The following is a 16,308-nucleotide window of genomic DNA, read 5'->3' on the forward strand; positions in this document are numbered from 1 at the left end:
TCGACTTAGTAAAAGTATTGTCATTTTAACAATCTTAACTTTGATGACCACTCCCACACCAATCACAAGTCATAACTTATGCCTATCTTTTAGATGAAGATATAGTCAAATCATCCATCTTCTTACTCATAGCCCCTAACTGTGCATTTACAGCTACCATAGGGTCTATTTCATAGATCCTAACACCTCTGACTCGAATATGCTCTTTTCCATTTTGCCACTGATAGTTCATGACTGCATGTCTTTAATAAGATCCATAGTTTACTCTGGAGTCTTATTATTCAATGATCCACCTGCTGCAACATTAATAGATTGTTTACTTCTATAATTCAGTCCATTAAAGAATGTTCGAATTTGCAGTCATAAGGGTAAACCAAGATATGGACAACTCCTCGGCAAATCCTTGAAATGTTCCCAACAATCATACAAAGTTTCATTCTCATACTAAAGAAACCCTGCTATGTCATTCCTCAACTTGGCCGTCTTAGAAGATGGAAAGTATCTTTCCAAGAATTTTTCGAGCAGCTGATTCTAGGTTATAAATGTCCCAAATAGAAACGATTTCAACCACTTCTTCGGTTATCCCTCAATGAAAATGGGAATAGCCTCAGTCTGATAGCATCATCTAACACCTTATTAATCTTGAAGATATCATAAATGTCAAGAAAATTATTTAAATGAATGTTTGGATTCTCATTTGGCAAACCATCAAACATGCAATTTTTTTTGCACCATTTGAATAATGTTAGGCTTGATCTTGAAATTATTTGCCACAATATTTGGTCTAGCAATACTTGATGTAGCCCATTTAGTGTTGGATGTGCATACTCTTGCATTATTCTCTCCCTAGGTGCGGCTGCCATTATTAACTGTTCTTTTTCTTAGTTTGGTTCCCATGATCCTCTTAATTCTGATTCTGTAACTTTGCCATTGTTTTGGCTAAATCTCATTTTCTTTCTTCTCTTCATTGCTTCCTCAAAGTTCTTTCCAACTCTGGTTCGTTAGTGAATAGTCCCGTTGAACTAACTTGGGTCATGCACAGATTCAAATACCTAAAGGAAACACAAAGACAAGTACACAAGAGCAATCAAATAAAAGTAAAAATACTAAATCACTAACTTTTAAATTACTAATATTATCACAATTAAAAAAGTTCCTCGGCAACAGCGCTAAAAACTCAGTGCACGCTATCCGCACATGGCAAAGTGCACCAATCATATCTAGTAATAAAGTAATGAATAAGAGTATTGTTACACAAGGGACTTAATTGTAATACTGTTTTTAATCATATACTAATGTCTAGCAATCAAATGTAGTTTGGTTATAGTAATATTTAAAAGTGAACTAATGTTAAAAACACAACTAAACAATTTGAATAGTTATCTGATTCTAACATGTTAGATCACCTAATTCTAACCCATTTTATTAAGCATAGCCTAATCCTCATTTTACTGGTTAATCTACTGAACTACACAATTATGTAAGGAGAGGCCCACTTACTTTAGTCTAATTTTAATATGTTATGTCCCAATTATCAACCATTAATCCTAAATGGGCTACATTTTACATGCTAAGCCTGTTTTAATTACTTAAGTCTAAGTGGGTCAGTTTACTTATTTAACATGGCAAACCCCACCTAAGTCTAATTGATTTTACTATTAGACCCAATTACCATTTTATTAATCTAATGGACAAGTTTCATGCCAAAATTCAAATTAAAAGCCCTAAGTCTAGATGATGAATTTTAAATACCAATCAATCAAACATGAATTTGTCCATATTATATAAAAATAAAGCAAAATATAAGTAGGAAATAACTAAGGTATTAGAACTCTCCTACAACTAAATAACTTAAAATTAATGAAAACATGTAGTAAATCATAGAAATCATCTAAACATCCTTGAAAATTAGCAGAAGGGGCGATTGATAGACGAATAGCCGATTGGTTGTGTCGCACAGCCAACCAGCTCTACGTATAGCCAATTGACTCTAGGGATGCTTCTAGGCCAAATTCAACACAAGCTCCAAACTCCGAGATACATGCACAAAAGCACAAATATATGATTAATATACGTACAAAACACATCAAGACGCATAATGGAACTAGTCTTTAAGACAAAATGACATAATTGAACTTAAAATAAACTTACAATGAATAAACTCAACCAGATATAAATAGATGAAAGATCAATAATCAAGTAAGTATCTAGAGTGTTTAGGGTTTTGATGGGCTACTGATGCAACCTACATCTAAGGCAGTGAACCTATCGATGCGGCCTAGCACTAGTGAGTATCAAGGTCGTATCCTTGGAGATCGGGTGAACCTAAAGTTACTATTATTCGCTATGTTATCTAGTCTGAAATAATGTGTGAGAAGTCTAAATTAATTAACTAATGACTATGAATGCAAATAAATGAATGAACAACAACTAACAATCGAAAGACAACCGCAACAAGAGAAACAAACCCAAAGGGGGACCTAAATAATGGAATTCTAAGGTTGATTTTATAAATTACCAATCTTACTTACCCGTGCCCAAATCCTGAATTGAACTTGGTTCCTCTCTCAAGCTCACTGAGTTCCTAAACCTGCACCAACCTAATAGAATCTCTTCCTATCAGATTATTACAGATTAGCATTAAGCGGGATTTAGAACTATTAAAAGTTATTAATTCTTAATCCAGCAATTAAATTAACCTTATTTCTAAGTGTTAACTACCATTTCTTACTATTCAAATTCCAGTTGTAACAAGCATTTCTCAATGTCAAGAAACAACCTTAAAGATAATTAATTCAACGTCTCAAATTAACTGAACCAAACTTTATTACTAAACAGCAATAAGATTACAAGAATGGCAAATAAAAATCTAATAATTAAGCACAATCCATCAACAAAGGTGAACCCCAATGGGTTCGGCAACCCTAGCTACTCATAATGAAAGAAACAAATACAAAAGGAAATAAACAACAGAAAAGGAAATGGAACATGTAACCCCTCTTTTCTCGAATCGGAGTGGAAATGTCGCAAGCACCAACTCTGAAACCAGCCTCAAGTATAGATCTCGGATGTCTCGATCAATCTTTTAGAACCTTCAATCTTTGCTTGAATCTTCCAAATCAATCCTTTGAAATGACGTTGGTCTCCCAAAATGTCAAGAACAGAGGTGTAAAAGTAAGGGGTCGCGCGCTTAAAGAAGTTTAGAAATCAGAAGTGGAATCCTGTCTCGTTTTGCGTGCGCCTACTTATAGCCAGAAGTGCCATAGCCCGTGCCACGGTCCATGCAACGGCCCGAGCAACGAGCACCAACATCCACGAAATGCCAAATTTCTAAAATTGTTTAAGGGAGGCCGTGTAACGGGCCGTTGGGTGGCCTGTACAAAAGCCTCGAAATGCGCGCCAACAAGGAATCGACTCCGACAAACATCTAATATGCGTAAATCATCCAAATATCTTGTTTTTTGCCGGGAAATCAATCAATTTCTCATCAAAGAGTCTGAAAACCTGAAAAACTCATAAACATACAAAAGTGCGATCAAATAGGAATAAATATGACTCAAATATACGAATAAACGACTGATAAACAGTCAATAAATATGCATAGAATCATCTACATCAGTTTGGTATTTAGCTCTTTAGAAATCTTAGGGTGTCGAGTTACCAATCATTCTCTGCTCAAAATTGCTAACTCCTTTGGCCTAGGGTTTCCTTTTCTATTTATAGAGAAAAAAGAAGGAAGCCCTAAATGCCAAGTTATTTATCTCATTTAATTACTGATAATTACTAAAAATTATTTAATAATTAAAGGATTTGTCAACATTATTTGAACAATAATTATTGATAAAAATTGATTTAATCATAAAAATACTTAAAATGACATTAAAACCTTAGTTTCAAGTCAATTAGAACTGTGTAGAGCCAATTAGCGATTTTTAAAGATTTTTTCCATTTAGTCCTTGAACTTTTCAATTGGTTCAACTTCATCCTAAAAATAATTATTTTTTCTATCAATTTAGTCCAATTTGATTTCAGAAAATAATATTTGGCTCAATTACTCATAACTCTAACTCGAATTTAGCCGTCCTCAATTCCATGAGATCTGGGAGAAGCAGCAACTTTCGTCATTAGGTTTTTCGTAATTTTTCTCGATATCTAGATTTGAAAAATGAATGCTTACAACAAGCATATGACAAATATGAATACCCCCTAAATCTTTATTGTTGTTTAATTCTATTGTTTTTTTTTTCTTATTATTCATTATCTCTTCTTATCATATTTTTATTTATTATATGAGATAGAATAGCCATTTTTTTCTTAGACATTTCTAGAACACCTATGACAGAGGGACAAATAGTCAATTTTAAAAGAACTTATTATCAAACTCTTCAGAAGTATAGAGTCGTGCTCCTTAAATGCCTTAAGAAATAAGCATAAGTCATCAGGACTAATGTCTTTTATGTCAGCCAAAGTCCAACCAATTGCAACCTCATACTCCCTCAAGGCTTTAACCAACCTTCTTTTCTGTTTCATTGTTAGTCCTTTTGAGATGATGACAGGTAATGTTTCACCATCACCTAAATACACGTATTTTAGGTGATCCGGTAAAGCTTTTAACTCCAATTTTGGTGCCTGCATAATTGAAGGTAACATCTTATTATTAGTACTAGAAATTTCAGCATTGGAATTTAGTGATTCAGATAATATTGCTGAAAATAATTCTTCTACATCAATCTCATAATCAATTCCTTCTAAATTAGATTGTGCATTTAATTCTTGCTCATCACTAACACTTTCTTTTGCAAATACATCCTCTACAATTGAATCAATCACATCAATATGACAAAGAGAATATACATTATTAGGATATTTCATTGTATCAAAAATATTAAATTTAACAATCTCTCCATCAAACTCTATGGAGAGAATACTCTCATCTACATTAATCTTTATCTTAGTTGTTTTCATGAATGGTCATCCTAATAAAATCGAAGCTGATTTGGGTGAGGAATTACCATCTATTTCCAAAATGTAAAAGTCGACAGGAAAAATGAGTTTATTAACGTGCACCAAAACATCTTCAACAACTCCAAGGGGATGAATAAAAGAACAATCAGCTAATTGGATCACTACACCAGTCTTCTGCAAGTCATTTAATTTGAACTCTTGATAAATAGAAAATGACATGACATTAATGGAAGCTCCTAAATCTAACATAGCACGTTCAGTTTTCGTATTACCAATAACACAAGGTAATGAAATCATACCTGGATCTTTGCATTTTTCTGGTTTATTTTTTTGCAAGATAGCCGACACATTCTTACTTACCACCACTTTCTCCTTTTCCTTCATCCTTCTTTTGTTTGTGCATAATTCCTTCAAGTACTTTGCATATTTATAAATTTGCTTGATAGTATCCAATAATGGGATATTTATCTCCACCTTCCTAAATGTATCCAAGATCTCCTTTTCTTGCTCATCTTCTTTTGGCTTAGCTAATCTGCTAGGAAAAGGAGGTAATGGAGTGTGAGATGAAAGAGATAGAGGAGGATCGAATTTTACCCCATGTAATGCTTTAGAGGAAGCTTCTTCTTCCTTTCCCTTGCTCGATTCACTTTCCTTAAGTGAAATCGACCCTGAAGGAATCTCCTTTCTACTTATTAGAGAAATTGCACTAACATTCTCCTTTGGATTTATCTCTAGTTGTGAAGGTAGTTTTTCATAATTTTGAGCCTCCAATTTACTAACCGACGTAGCCAATTGAATAATTTAATTGTCTAAATTCTGAATGCTTGACATTGTTTTCTGTTGAAATTGAAGAGTACTACTGTTAGCAAGATTTTTAACAATATCTTCCAAAGACATACCTGAATTTGAAGCTTGAGGTTTTTGAAGAACTTGAGGTGGTCTAATGAAATTTTGGGAAGGATACTTTTATTATCCTCCTTGGTTTCCATAGCTCAAATTCGGGTGATCTCTCCATCCAGGATTATATTGATTAGAAAAGGGACCATACTTCCTTTGAGGTTGACCAGTAAACCCGCCTAAAGCATTAGCATCTTGCATCGAGTCTTATTGCAATATTGGGCACATATCAGTGGGATGTCCTTGAACTGAGCATATTCCACAAACTTTTTCTATTTGCAATTGCCCTACAACCATTTGACGAACCAAAGCAGTTAAATCAAAAATTTGATTTCCAAGATGTTTAGTGCTTACCTCATTAACTTGCCTAGTAGCTCCATCAGCTCTTGTACCAAATTGCTGAGAATTTTCAGCCATGTTTGAAATCAATTGCTTGGCTTCTTCAGGTGTCTTGTCTACCAAAGCTCTACCACTTGATGCATCAATCATATTCCTATCCATTGGCAATAATCCTTTATAGAAGTATTAGATTAAGAGTTGCTTAGAAATTTGGTGATGGGGGCAACTAGCACACAGTTACTTGAACCTCTCCCAATACTCATATAATGTTTCTCCAGTGAACTGTGTTATGCCACAAATTTATTTTCTAATGTTGGCAGCTCTTATTGCAGGAAAATGCTTATCTAAGAACAATCTTTTCATCACATTTCATGTTGTTATTGAACTAGAGGGTAGATAATAGAGCCAATCTTTTGCTTTATCCTTCAAAGAAAAAGAAAAAGCTCTAAGATTTATTTGCTCTTTGGTCGCACCTTGTGGCTTCATTCCGGAGCATACAATATGGAATTCTTTCAAGTGTTTATGAGGATCTTCACCTGCACATCTACGAAAAGAATGGAGTAAGTGAATTAAGTCAAATTTTAATTCAAAATCAACTACAATATTATGAAATATAATGCATAAAGGTTGTTGATTCAAATCCGGCGCGGCTAGCTCTTTGAGAGTTTTGTTCGCCATATTTCCTGCAACTACTTGAAAAATAGATATGTCACTAATAGCCAAATCTATTTTCAATTCCTCTATGAGATGACTTTTTCTTTACCTAGTCTCCTTTCTTAATCGATGCGTTGTCTTCTCAATTTTAGGATTATATTGCAAATCAATAGCCTGAGAAGAATGAGTCATAAACAAATAAATTAAATAATGAAAAACTAAAATAGACTCCTTAGCAACGATGCCAAATTTTGAATGGGTTGTCGAAACTAAAATAGACTCCCTGGCAACGATGCTAAATTTTGAACGGGTTGTCGAAGCCTTTTAAAATAAATTACTGATTTTTCTAAACTAATTTGTAGAAATAGTGAAACCAGGTCGAATCCTAAGGGAACCAATGTGAATAACTTCTCAAAGTTAAATAAAAATGGAGGGGTTTTGAATGTTTGAACCAAAATTATAAATAAACAAAAAATAATAAAGGCTGAATATTAAAGTAAATAAAAATTAATCTTACCAAACTTCCAATTCAAGAGTGCAAATTCTATCCAATTGTAATTCTGATCAAAGGCTTAAATATCAATTTTTCTATTCAAGTACTTAGTCTACTTATTCGGAAAAGCCGCAACAAGTATAAACTCTCCTAACTTAATTGACTCAAATCCAGCATCCAAATCAAAACTTACCATTAGTCGACTAGGCATGATAGCATTCCATATTAACTCAATAATAGCATTAAGAATAATGAGAATGACTAAACCAACATTAATTAATCGAGATAGCTACAATTGAATTAATCTTGTTCCTTTATTTCCCTAGAACCTATCATACAAGCTATGTAATTCAGAAAGGCTGCAGTCACACACACATGAGCCAGCTTCTTGCTACTTGTGTCAATCGTTCATGACAATTACAGATCACAAACTCAAGGTTAGCAATAGAAAAATCAATATTAAATTCAGTCGTCAGTTCAATCAATATCAAAAATTCATAAAAAATAAAAACAAGAAATAAAGGATACATGAATTAAAGAAGAATTCTGTTAAGCACAAAGCCTCACAAAATCACAATTGGAATTTATTCACTCTTGAATCAGAAACTAAAAGCTTAGCCACACATGGTGGAGTAAAAACTCACAAGAGTTATAAGGAATAGAAGAAGAAAAATAATAAAAATATCAAAGCTCTTCGCCTTCCCTCTCTTTGTAGAACTAGCCTCCTTATGTAGGAAGTCAAACGTAAACCCTTATAAGATAATCCTTATCCAAAAAGAAATAAACTTCCTATATAATCTTAATCCCATAAGGAAGGATAAGATAAAGGGTAATCTAAACAAATAAAATCCTAAATAATATGAGAGTCAGTTTTCCTTATACAGCACTTCCAAAATAAAGGAAATAACATAAAAGTAGGTCCACTATGAATTTAACTAAAAATTCAAAATTCTCTTCAACAGATTCGATCAGCTCACAGATTGTAGGGTTTGATCACGCCTTATTGAAAATGACATTATGCATAAATTTTCGCTCTTCCCCCAAAAGACTTGGTTTTTGACAAGTGATGCTTCAAAACATGTCGTTAGGCTGAATTCCACTCAATCCTTGATATTTTACCACCTACATCAGAACAAACACAATTTTCACAATTAAGCACAATATCCAATCAAAATATAAGGGAATTAAACATAATAAGTATAACTATTTATTATCTATCATTGATATGGATTACAACTTACATGGATTGTAAAGGATTATAACCCACATATGATCCATTTAAATAAACAAGTCATATTTATTGTGTTCGTGTAATCCATTTAATTTTCTTATCACATTAGGATGAAAATTTATTAAATGATTAACAATATGAGTTGTATTCATTTTGACTCTAATTATGTCACTTGAGTAGGTCAATCAAGCACGAACAGGATCCATGAACATATTGTAACACCTTTAAATAACATAAAAGAAAAAAAAATCGTTTACTTTTAATCATTCACTCGCCATCATACATTATTACGAATTAATAAGAAGAATAAAAATTGAAATAGATATATCTTTTTTTCCTACTTTTAAGCATTACATTCCCATCCTATTAGATGTATTATACTCATTTAATTTAGAGTTCCTAACCTTTTTTATTAAAGTTTTGGTTTAACTTAATCAAAAAACATAATTTGAGGTAAATTGTCTCCTGGAGAAGAGTACAGGGGTCAAATTGACCCTTTAGTCTTTTCTTTTTTGATGAATTGACCCTTTAGTCTAAAGAGTAATGACACGTATCATTAATGAAGAGTGTCCAACTCTTCATTATCTGCAAGAAGACAAAAAAAATTTAGATATTTGCAGAAATGGAAAATGGTTTCCCCTCCCACCGATATTTCCCTCTGTGTCCGTTTACTATTACTAAATACTAAAATTCATCAACACGACTGAGCGAACCTATCATCAACATACCCAATAGCAATTCTAACTTTAAGCTCTGTTTTTGTTGAATTATTGTTACTATTTCACCGTTTACGTTAATTCCATCAATAAAGGCTTCAGAGGAAATGGTTTTTTCTTGGCGTTGCTGCTTCACTACAGTCTCTGTACTACTGGTAATTCTTCTTGTTATCTTCCTCTCCTTTTATTTTTGTTTGTTGATGATCAAGAAGCAGTGTAACATCTTAATTGAGTGATTTTGGATTCTATTAGGTGATTTATTTTGCATCATCGCTGAGTGCGGAGAAGACTGTTCCTTTGGTTACTAATGGGTAAGGCCTCTCTAGTCATTGGTTACGTGCATGTTTTAGTTGCGACCCTTTTGCGCTCTTTCTTGCAAACAACGGCTGATCAATGTAATCAGTGACATTTATTCTTTAAATTGATATATTTTAAATTCAGTTATGTTTCCCGTTGTTGAGTCATAGTTCTAATGAAGTCAATTTGTTTGCTAGCCTAAAAAAGGTTCAGAATTTGTTGATTTTTATCTTATTGGAGGAATAATGTAGTTCTGGTCTGGTGGATAGGGATTTGCATTCTGAGGAATATTGTGCAATGTATGACATATGTGGAGAACGCAGTGATGGGAAAGTCTTGAATTGCCCGTATGGTACTCCATCTGTTAAGGTATGCAGTAGTTCATTGTGGTTTTGATGCTTCTTGCTTTTATTGATTGCGAGTTCCACAAAATTTACTCACAATGATCAACCTCCACAGCCTGATGAGCTTTTATCAGCCAAGATTCAAAGCTTGTGTCCAACCATAAGGGGAAATGTTTGTTGTACTGAGGCTCAATTTGATACATTGCGGGGACAGGTCCAGCAAGTAAGACCTCTACCTCTCTTTCTCTCTCCATATATATTTGTAGGATGTGTATACGTAAATAACCTATGTACGTGTTTTGTATGGACAGACACTTCTCACATATTTTTCAGCTAAATTTATATGAGTATGCTCTGTCTTCGTGAATTTATACATATTACTGACTTTTCTTTTGAGACCAAGATCTTTTACTGTCTTACATCATTTCCTTTTCATGATAGGGAAAGTATTACCATGATTACTATGTATTTGTAGCAACTGGCATCATTCTTTTATTCAATGATTATTATTAAATGGTGAATCACATGCTGTGTGGAGCTTTACAGTACTTTATTTTCTATGTTTCAAAATATTTTCTTAAAGCATATACATCCTTTTTCTGGTATGTGTATCTAATTGCTTATTGATTTCCTATTCAACCCGGAGCATATACATGCAGTTTTATATTATTTTTTTGTCGTCATATTGCCTTAACAAACTTGGGGCTGTCATTGATTCTTATTGTCCTTCATCTTAGCCACATAGGAGAATTGAGACTTTTGAGAGTTCTAATATATACTTGGTTGGACAAAATGCAAAGATTTGATGGTGTCAACCTTCACTCTGTAATAATTATTGAATACAAATTCTATGTTATGAAATTTTACCTTTTGTGCGTTTAGGAGATATGTTTATCCTTCCCATCCAATAGGATTGGATGTGTATTCTTATAATCTTCTTTTTCTCCATTTTTAAAATATTTTTTATTTTCGTACTGATCCCTCTCTTATTTTGCTAAGGTTAGCTAATTTTTGTACTTCACCTATATATATTTCAGCTCCATCTTTATGTATTTAGAATGTTAATATATAGACTGAGTAGAGTGCAAATATAAATTAGTAGAGTGCAAAAATCTCCACCTTATGCTAAATAAGTAAATATTCTTTTATAAAAAATGAAAGAACACTTAAGAATGATCCTGTTTTTTCTTTATTATTTTAACTGGGTGTTATGCTACATGCAACCTATTGCAGGCAATTCCTTTTCTTGTGGGTTGTCCAGCATGCTTGAGGAACTTCTTAAATCTTTTCTGTGAGCTATCTTGTTCCCCAAATCAAAGTCTTTTCATCAATGTGACTTCTACCTCCGAGGTGAGGCCTGCTGACTAAAAGTATTAAGAGCTGCTTCTGATGACACTATGCCTTTCTGGTTTTATATTTTTTGGTAATTCTTATCCATTCATTATAGGCTTCTATTTTCCCATCCTAATAAAACATAGCCTTAGTTCAATAGTTGGTTGGCTCTGGCTTTGTGGGTTCCTATTGGCTCCCATCTTTTGTATGGTCAACGATGATAAGCATTTGCATGTGTAACTTTAGAGGGTAATTTATACTTCTTTGTAATCATTTTACTTAAATCTTGTGGCAATTTTTGCTTGTGGATTTGAATTACAGTAGCGGTTAGTCACCACCACCCAGTGCAATGGAAATGGGCCTGTTATAGGCGTAATGTAAAGGCCACTTTTTAAAAAAAATTGCAAAAATGCATATATTTAATAGAATTTAAAGGAGCTCATTGTAATTGAGAAACACGACTATCTAATGGACATAAAATCACAACAGAAAGGACATTTTGTCCATAGTCTTTAACTCATCATTATACATTAGCTACAATAACTAGCACAAAACACGATAGATGTCGAAATGATTACATATCTAACATACTATTGCCATCGTAATTAGTGTCTAGGAGGATTTTGAAACCCTTCTCGACTTTGAGCTTGAGAGCTTTGATCTTCATACTCTTGTGCACCATAAAGTACTTTTTCTTCAAAAGAGTTTATAGATATTTTCAGATCTGCCATATTAATAGTTATTTATATATCTGTGTGAAAAAAACATATGGTATCACTTTAAGAATATAGTTGCAATTATTAAGCCAAAAATAAGCAAAAACAAGAATGAGAGTAAAGTGCATACTTACATCCTCAAAAGAAATATGCTATATCTCCTTGATTTCTCACATAATTGAGTAGCTTCAGAATTCTAAAAAAGTAATACATCATATATTTGGATGGAAGGAGAGGGATTTGTTGTGTAGGCCCAAAATTGGCGGCAACCAAAAAGAATGGACAGATGAAATCTGCCTTTTATATCAATAATGGCTGTTATCCGTAATGCTAACAGTCTGGTAATGGCCATAATGGCCATTACAGATGCAAATTTTGAATACCCATTAGAAAAGTGGGAATAATGGTGATGAGGAGGCCTTTTTATGTTAAATAACGACCAATACATAATGTACTGGCTCTTTCTAATAAGATGATTCTGCTCCAATAATGGTGCCATGTCCTTAATTCTTAGTATTATTGTCATATGCTATTATTATTGGGTAGGAGCTGCAATTGTGTCAAGAAGCTGGCAGTCAGCAATTGTCATCTCTCAATATCTCATGGCTATGCCCTACTTCCATATCCTATTAACTCTTCTATATCACTCTCTCTTCAGAATGTAAATTGATGACAAATTTGTGATCAATAAATTGATTGTCTTAATACGATATCATGTTTGACAGTCATTATTAGTACGATCCTTTGAATCTTCTGTGATTACCATTGTCATTTTTCCAGGTTTGTGGAAATTCAACTGTGGACGGTATTGACTATTATTTATCTGACAATTTTGCACAAGGGCTATACAATTCCTGCAAGGATGTGAAATTTGGAACTATGAATACGCGGGCGTTAGACTTTGTTGGTGCTGGTGCCAAAAATTTTGAAGGTAACCTGATGCATGATTATTAAGGGCAGAGTATCTTTCTTTAATTAACTTATGCAGTCAGTTTGCTGCATTGCCTGAACTGTGGAAAGAACAGCATAATTTTTGTTTTGAGCTTGCATTTTGAGGGCATATGTGATTCTTGAGGCTATAGAATAAATCTGGATAGATATCGTTTCAGCAGAAGTCTTTTTCTTATAAGTAGGGGTAGAGCCTTTAATTTGGAAACTGGTCTCATCATTATTATCATTTCTTGTTCTCCCAAAACATAAAAATTCCTTAATTTAATGAAACTTGATGTCCTCATGGATTATGCTTTATGCTGATTGAGGTTGTTTCTGGTCCTAGTTGTACAACATGTAGATTACTGCCACTACACTCTGCTGGGTTAAAAAGATAAAAATAAAAAAGTCTGGATGATAATTGCTGATGCTGACTGGGACAAACCTAGCTTGGCCTCTTCTCATTTTGAAGCAGAAATTAATCATATACAGACTTAATTTGTATACATGGAATGGATGGTCTGGTTATACTTACCTTGAATAAAGTACCTGGCTAGTGGTGAGGGATTCTAGCTTTATGATTACGGTGCTCTGTGCTTAAAGTGATAGAACATGGTTTGGTAATTCTGAGATAGAAGGTAAAAAATGTGCATTTCCTGCGCAGTCACTTAAAATTGTGAAAGCAAGTTCCTGTATCATATTTTTTAGTCATTTGTCATGTAGTGTCTTCTTTTTTGCTTGAGAATTATGTGCTCATACCAAGCCTAATGATTTCTTTTCTTCTTTTCTTGTCTTTCAGAATGGCTTGTATTTATCGGTCAGAAAACTCCCCCTGGGATTCCTGGGTCACCTTATGCCATTAATTTTAAGTCAAGTATTCCTGATCTATCTGAAATGAAGCTTATGAATGTGTCTGCTTATTCATGTGGAGACACTCTGCTGGGCTGCTCTTGTGGTGACTGCCCTGTATCTCCAGTGTGCTCGAGTTCAGAGCCTCCCACTCCACACAAAGAAGATTACTGTTTAATCATAGTTGGGCCCCTTAAGGTTTGGAAATTTGGCAACTTTAGTTGGTTTCGTTTGTTTTCACTATTCTCTGGGTTTACTGGTTGCAGTGTAGTTAAAAGCGAAAGGCGCACTCAAGGTGATATGCCTTCCTATCGCCTTGAAACGCAAACAAAAGAAGCGCTCCCCTGAATGAAGCAAGGCATAACATCCAAAAAAGAATTAAGTAAAATGTGTATGCCAAAGAAACATAAATCTGTAGCAACCATAAATCCACTGGTAATCAAAGCTTGTAAAATAGTCACTTCACATGGAGAAATAAAACTCTATCCTATAACATTAAAAAGAGTGAAAAACTAATAGATAAAAAAAGAATAAAAAAGGATAGCTGCTGACTATTTAAGACTTCTCCTATTTTATATCAAGTTATTAAATTTAAACCTAGGTTTAAAAGCTTATTTTAACTTAAGTTAGTGGTCCCCTAATTACCTAAGAAATAAGACCTGCCGCTTAAACTGCCCTAATTATCTAATACAAACAAAATCTACCGCTTAGTTTAAACCACCCTAATTACCTGATACAAACAAAAACTGCAGTTAAAATGCCCTAATTATCTAACACTATGCATGGCAATGTAGAAGGGAGGTGAGGGGAAGATATTTAAAAAGGAAGCGAAGGGAGTTAAAGGGAAGGAACAGAAAAATATTTACCCTCTTGTGTTCGGCTATATATATACAAAGTTCTAACACAATTTTTTTTGACACGTGTTACTGTATTTTGACACATAAATTTTTTGTTTCGACATGTGTTTATTTTTGAATAAAGAACTTAAGCGTATGTATATTTATAAATCTTTTTCTATTAATTTATCATTAATAGATTACACTTCTAGCTAAACAATAATTCTAATCCTATTTAATAATATTTTAATATCATTTTAACTGACAAATTAGTTTTCTGATTAAACAATAATTTTAATTATAGAAAATAGCATTTTGAATTATACTTTAATACTATATTAACTAATAAGTTAATTTTTTCTACTGTTCAATAATTTCTAATCCTAAAACATAGTAATATCAATTATATTTATAGTATTAACCTGTATAATACTAAAATTTAAATTAATAAGTACTTTTAAAAATATTTTTATATTATTGTACTAATAAAATCTTAAAATATTAAAAAAAGAGAGACATTTAAAAATATTTAATTTTTTTTTTAAACATTATAAAAAATTATAAAATATTGAAAATTCTATTAAGTTTTGTCTCTAAATTTAATTACATTATTATTTATAATCAAAGTAATTACAACGATTATGCAACGTGCAACTAGATGACTAATCATTAAAGGGAAGGAGGAGAATTAGTTAGATTTTGATTTCTTTTTTTATTAAAATCATACGAATAAAAATGGCAATTAACTAATGTCCTTTAATAAGTTGAAATATTTACACCCCAAATTGGGGCATAATCAATTTCAACTGGAATGAAGGGGAATCATTCCCCTTCTATGCCCCTCTCCTTCTAAAAAATTTTAGTGGTCAAACATGACTAGAATTAGTTCCCCTTCTATTCTCTTCCTTCCCTTTTGATTACCCTCCATCTATGCATAGTGTAAAACAACAAAATCTGCCACTTATTTAGACTTGACAGAAAAAATTGACAAAATTACAAAACTGTTTGCTTCATTTAAGAAGCACAACAAAAAGTATATAAAGTGATGAATTCTTTTAGCGCCTCGCCTCATGTGTGCACTTAGGCCCACAAGGAGAACGCTTTTGACTACAATGAGTGGCTGACCCATATATTGGCTTGTTGATGACTCATCTGTCATGGAAAACAATATTGATATTTGTGGGAGTGCAGTTGAAACTTGTCTTTGATACATAATTTATTTGGTGATCTTTACTTATGCTTGCAGGTCAAATGTGTTGATTTCTCACTAGTTATTGTATACATTCTACTAGTTTCTGCATTAGTGGGGTGGACTTTCTTTCATCATCATCAAAGAAGTGAATGGATAGCTGTAGCTGGTACAGAACCATTGTTGAAATTTACAGATGAAGATGACAAGAGAAATATTCTAATGGATGGAAAGGTAGGTAACTATTTAGTTCATTTTATTTTCCCACTTTTTTTTCATCCCAATAAAGTAGTTGCTGCTTCATCTATGATATGAAGCATTTCTTTCTGCATTTGTAATATCTTTCTGCTTTTTCTGGTTATTGCCAGTATAGTAGTTGCTGCTTCACCTATGGTATGACGCATTTCTTATGGTTCTGCATTTGTAATATCTTTCTGCTTTTCTGATTTTTGCTCCACATTATAATCTACTGTCAGCTGTTGCAGTTATGATGTGATGTTTTTTTAGTGTCAGATTAATT

The 16,308-nt window shown here is 33.1% G+C and overlaps 1 protein-coding gene and 2 non-coding genes across 4 annotated transcripts in view; all 3 read left to right on the forward strand.

The window, feature by feature from the left end:
• Positions 1-370: 370 nt before the first annotated feature.
• Positions 371-477, forward strand: LOC112536155. Its single transcript, XR_003080211.1, has one exon. It is a non-coding gene; the product is annotated as a small nucleolar RNA R71 (small nucleolar RNA).
• Positions 478-6,409: 5,932 nt separating this feature from the next.
• Positions 6,410-6,516, forward strand: LOC112536156. Its single transcript, XR_003080212.1, has one exon. It is a non-coding gene; the product is annotated as a small nucleolar RNA R71 (small nucleolar RNA).
• Positions 6,517-9,179: 2,663 nt separating this feature from the next.
• The window catches only part of LOC8281452 (NPC intracellular cholesterol transporter 1), a 28,429-nt gene continuing 21,300 nt past the window's right edge, over positions 9,180-16,308 (forward strand). For both annotated transcript variants that reach the window (XM_002527106.4, XM_015724161.3), the window contains exons 1-8: positions 9,180-9,450; positions 9,548-9,606; positions 9,862-9,961; positions 10,052-10,159; positions 11,170-11,286; positions 12,765-12,915; positions 13,714-13,961; positions 15,846-16,022. In XM_002527106.4, the coding sequence (XP_002527152.3) occupies positions 9,403-9,450; positions 9,548-9,606; positions 9,862-9,961; positions 10,052-10,159; positions 11,170-11,286; positions 12,765-12,915; positions 13,714-13,961; positions 15,846-16,022 (1,008 nt within the window). In that variant the 5' untranslated portion in view covers positions 9,180-9,402. The remainder of the gene's footprint in view (positions 9,451-9,547; positions 9,607-9,861; positions 9,962-10,051; positions 10,160-11,169; positions 11,287-12,764; positions 12,916-13,713; positions 13,962-15,845; positions 16,023-16,308) is intronic.

The sequence above is a fragment of the Ricinus communis genome, chromosome 8 (assembly GCF_019578655.1).
Source record: "Ricinus communis isolate WT05 ecotype wild-type chromosome 8, ASM1957865v1, whole genome shotgun sequence".
Taxonomy (NCBI): Eukaryota; Viridiplantae; Streptophyta; class Magnoliopsida; order Malpighiales; family Euphorbiaceae; genus Ricinus; species Ricinus communis.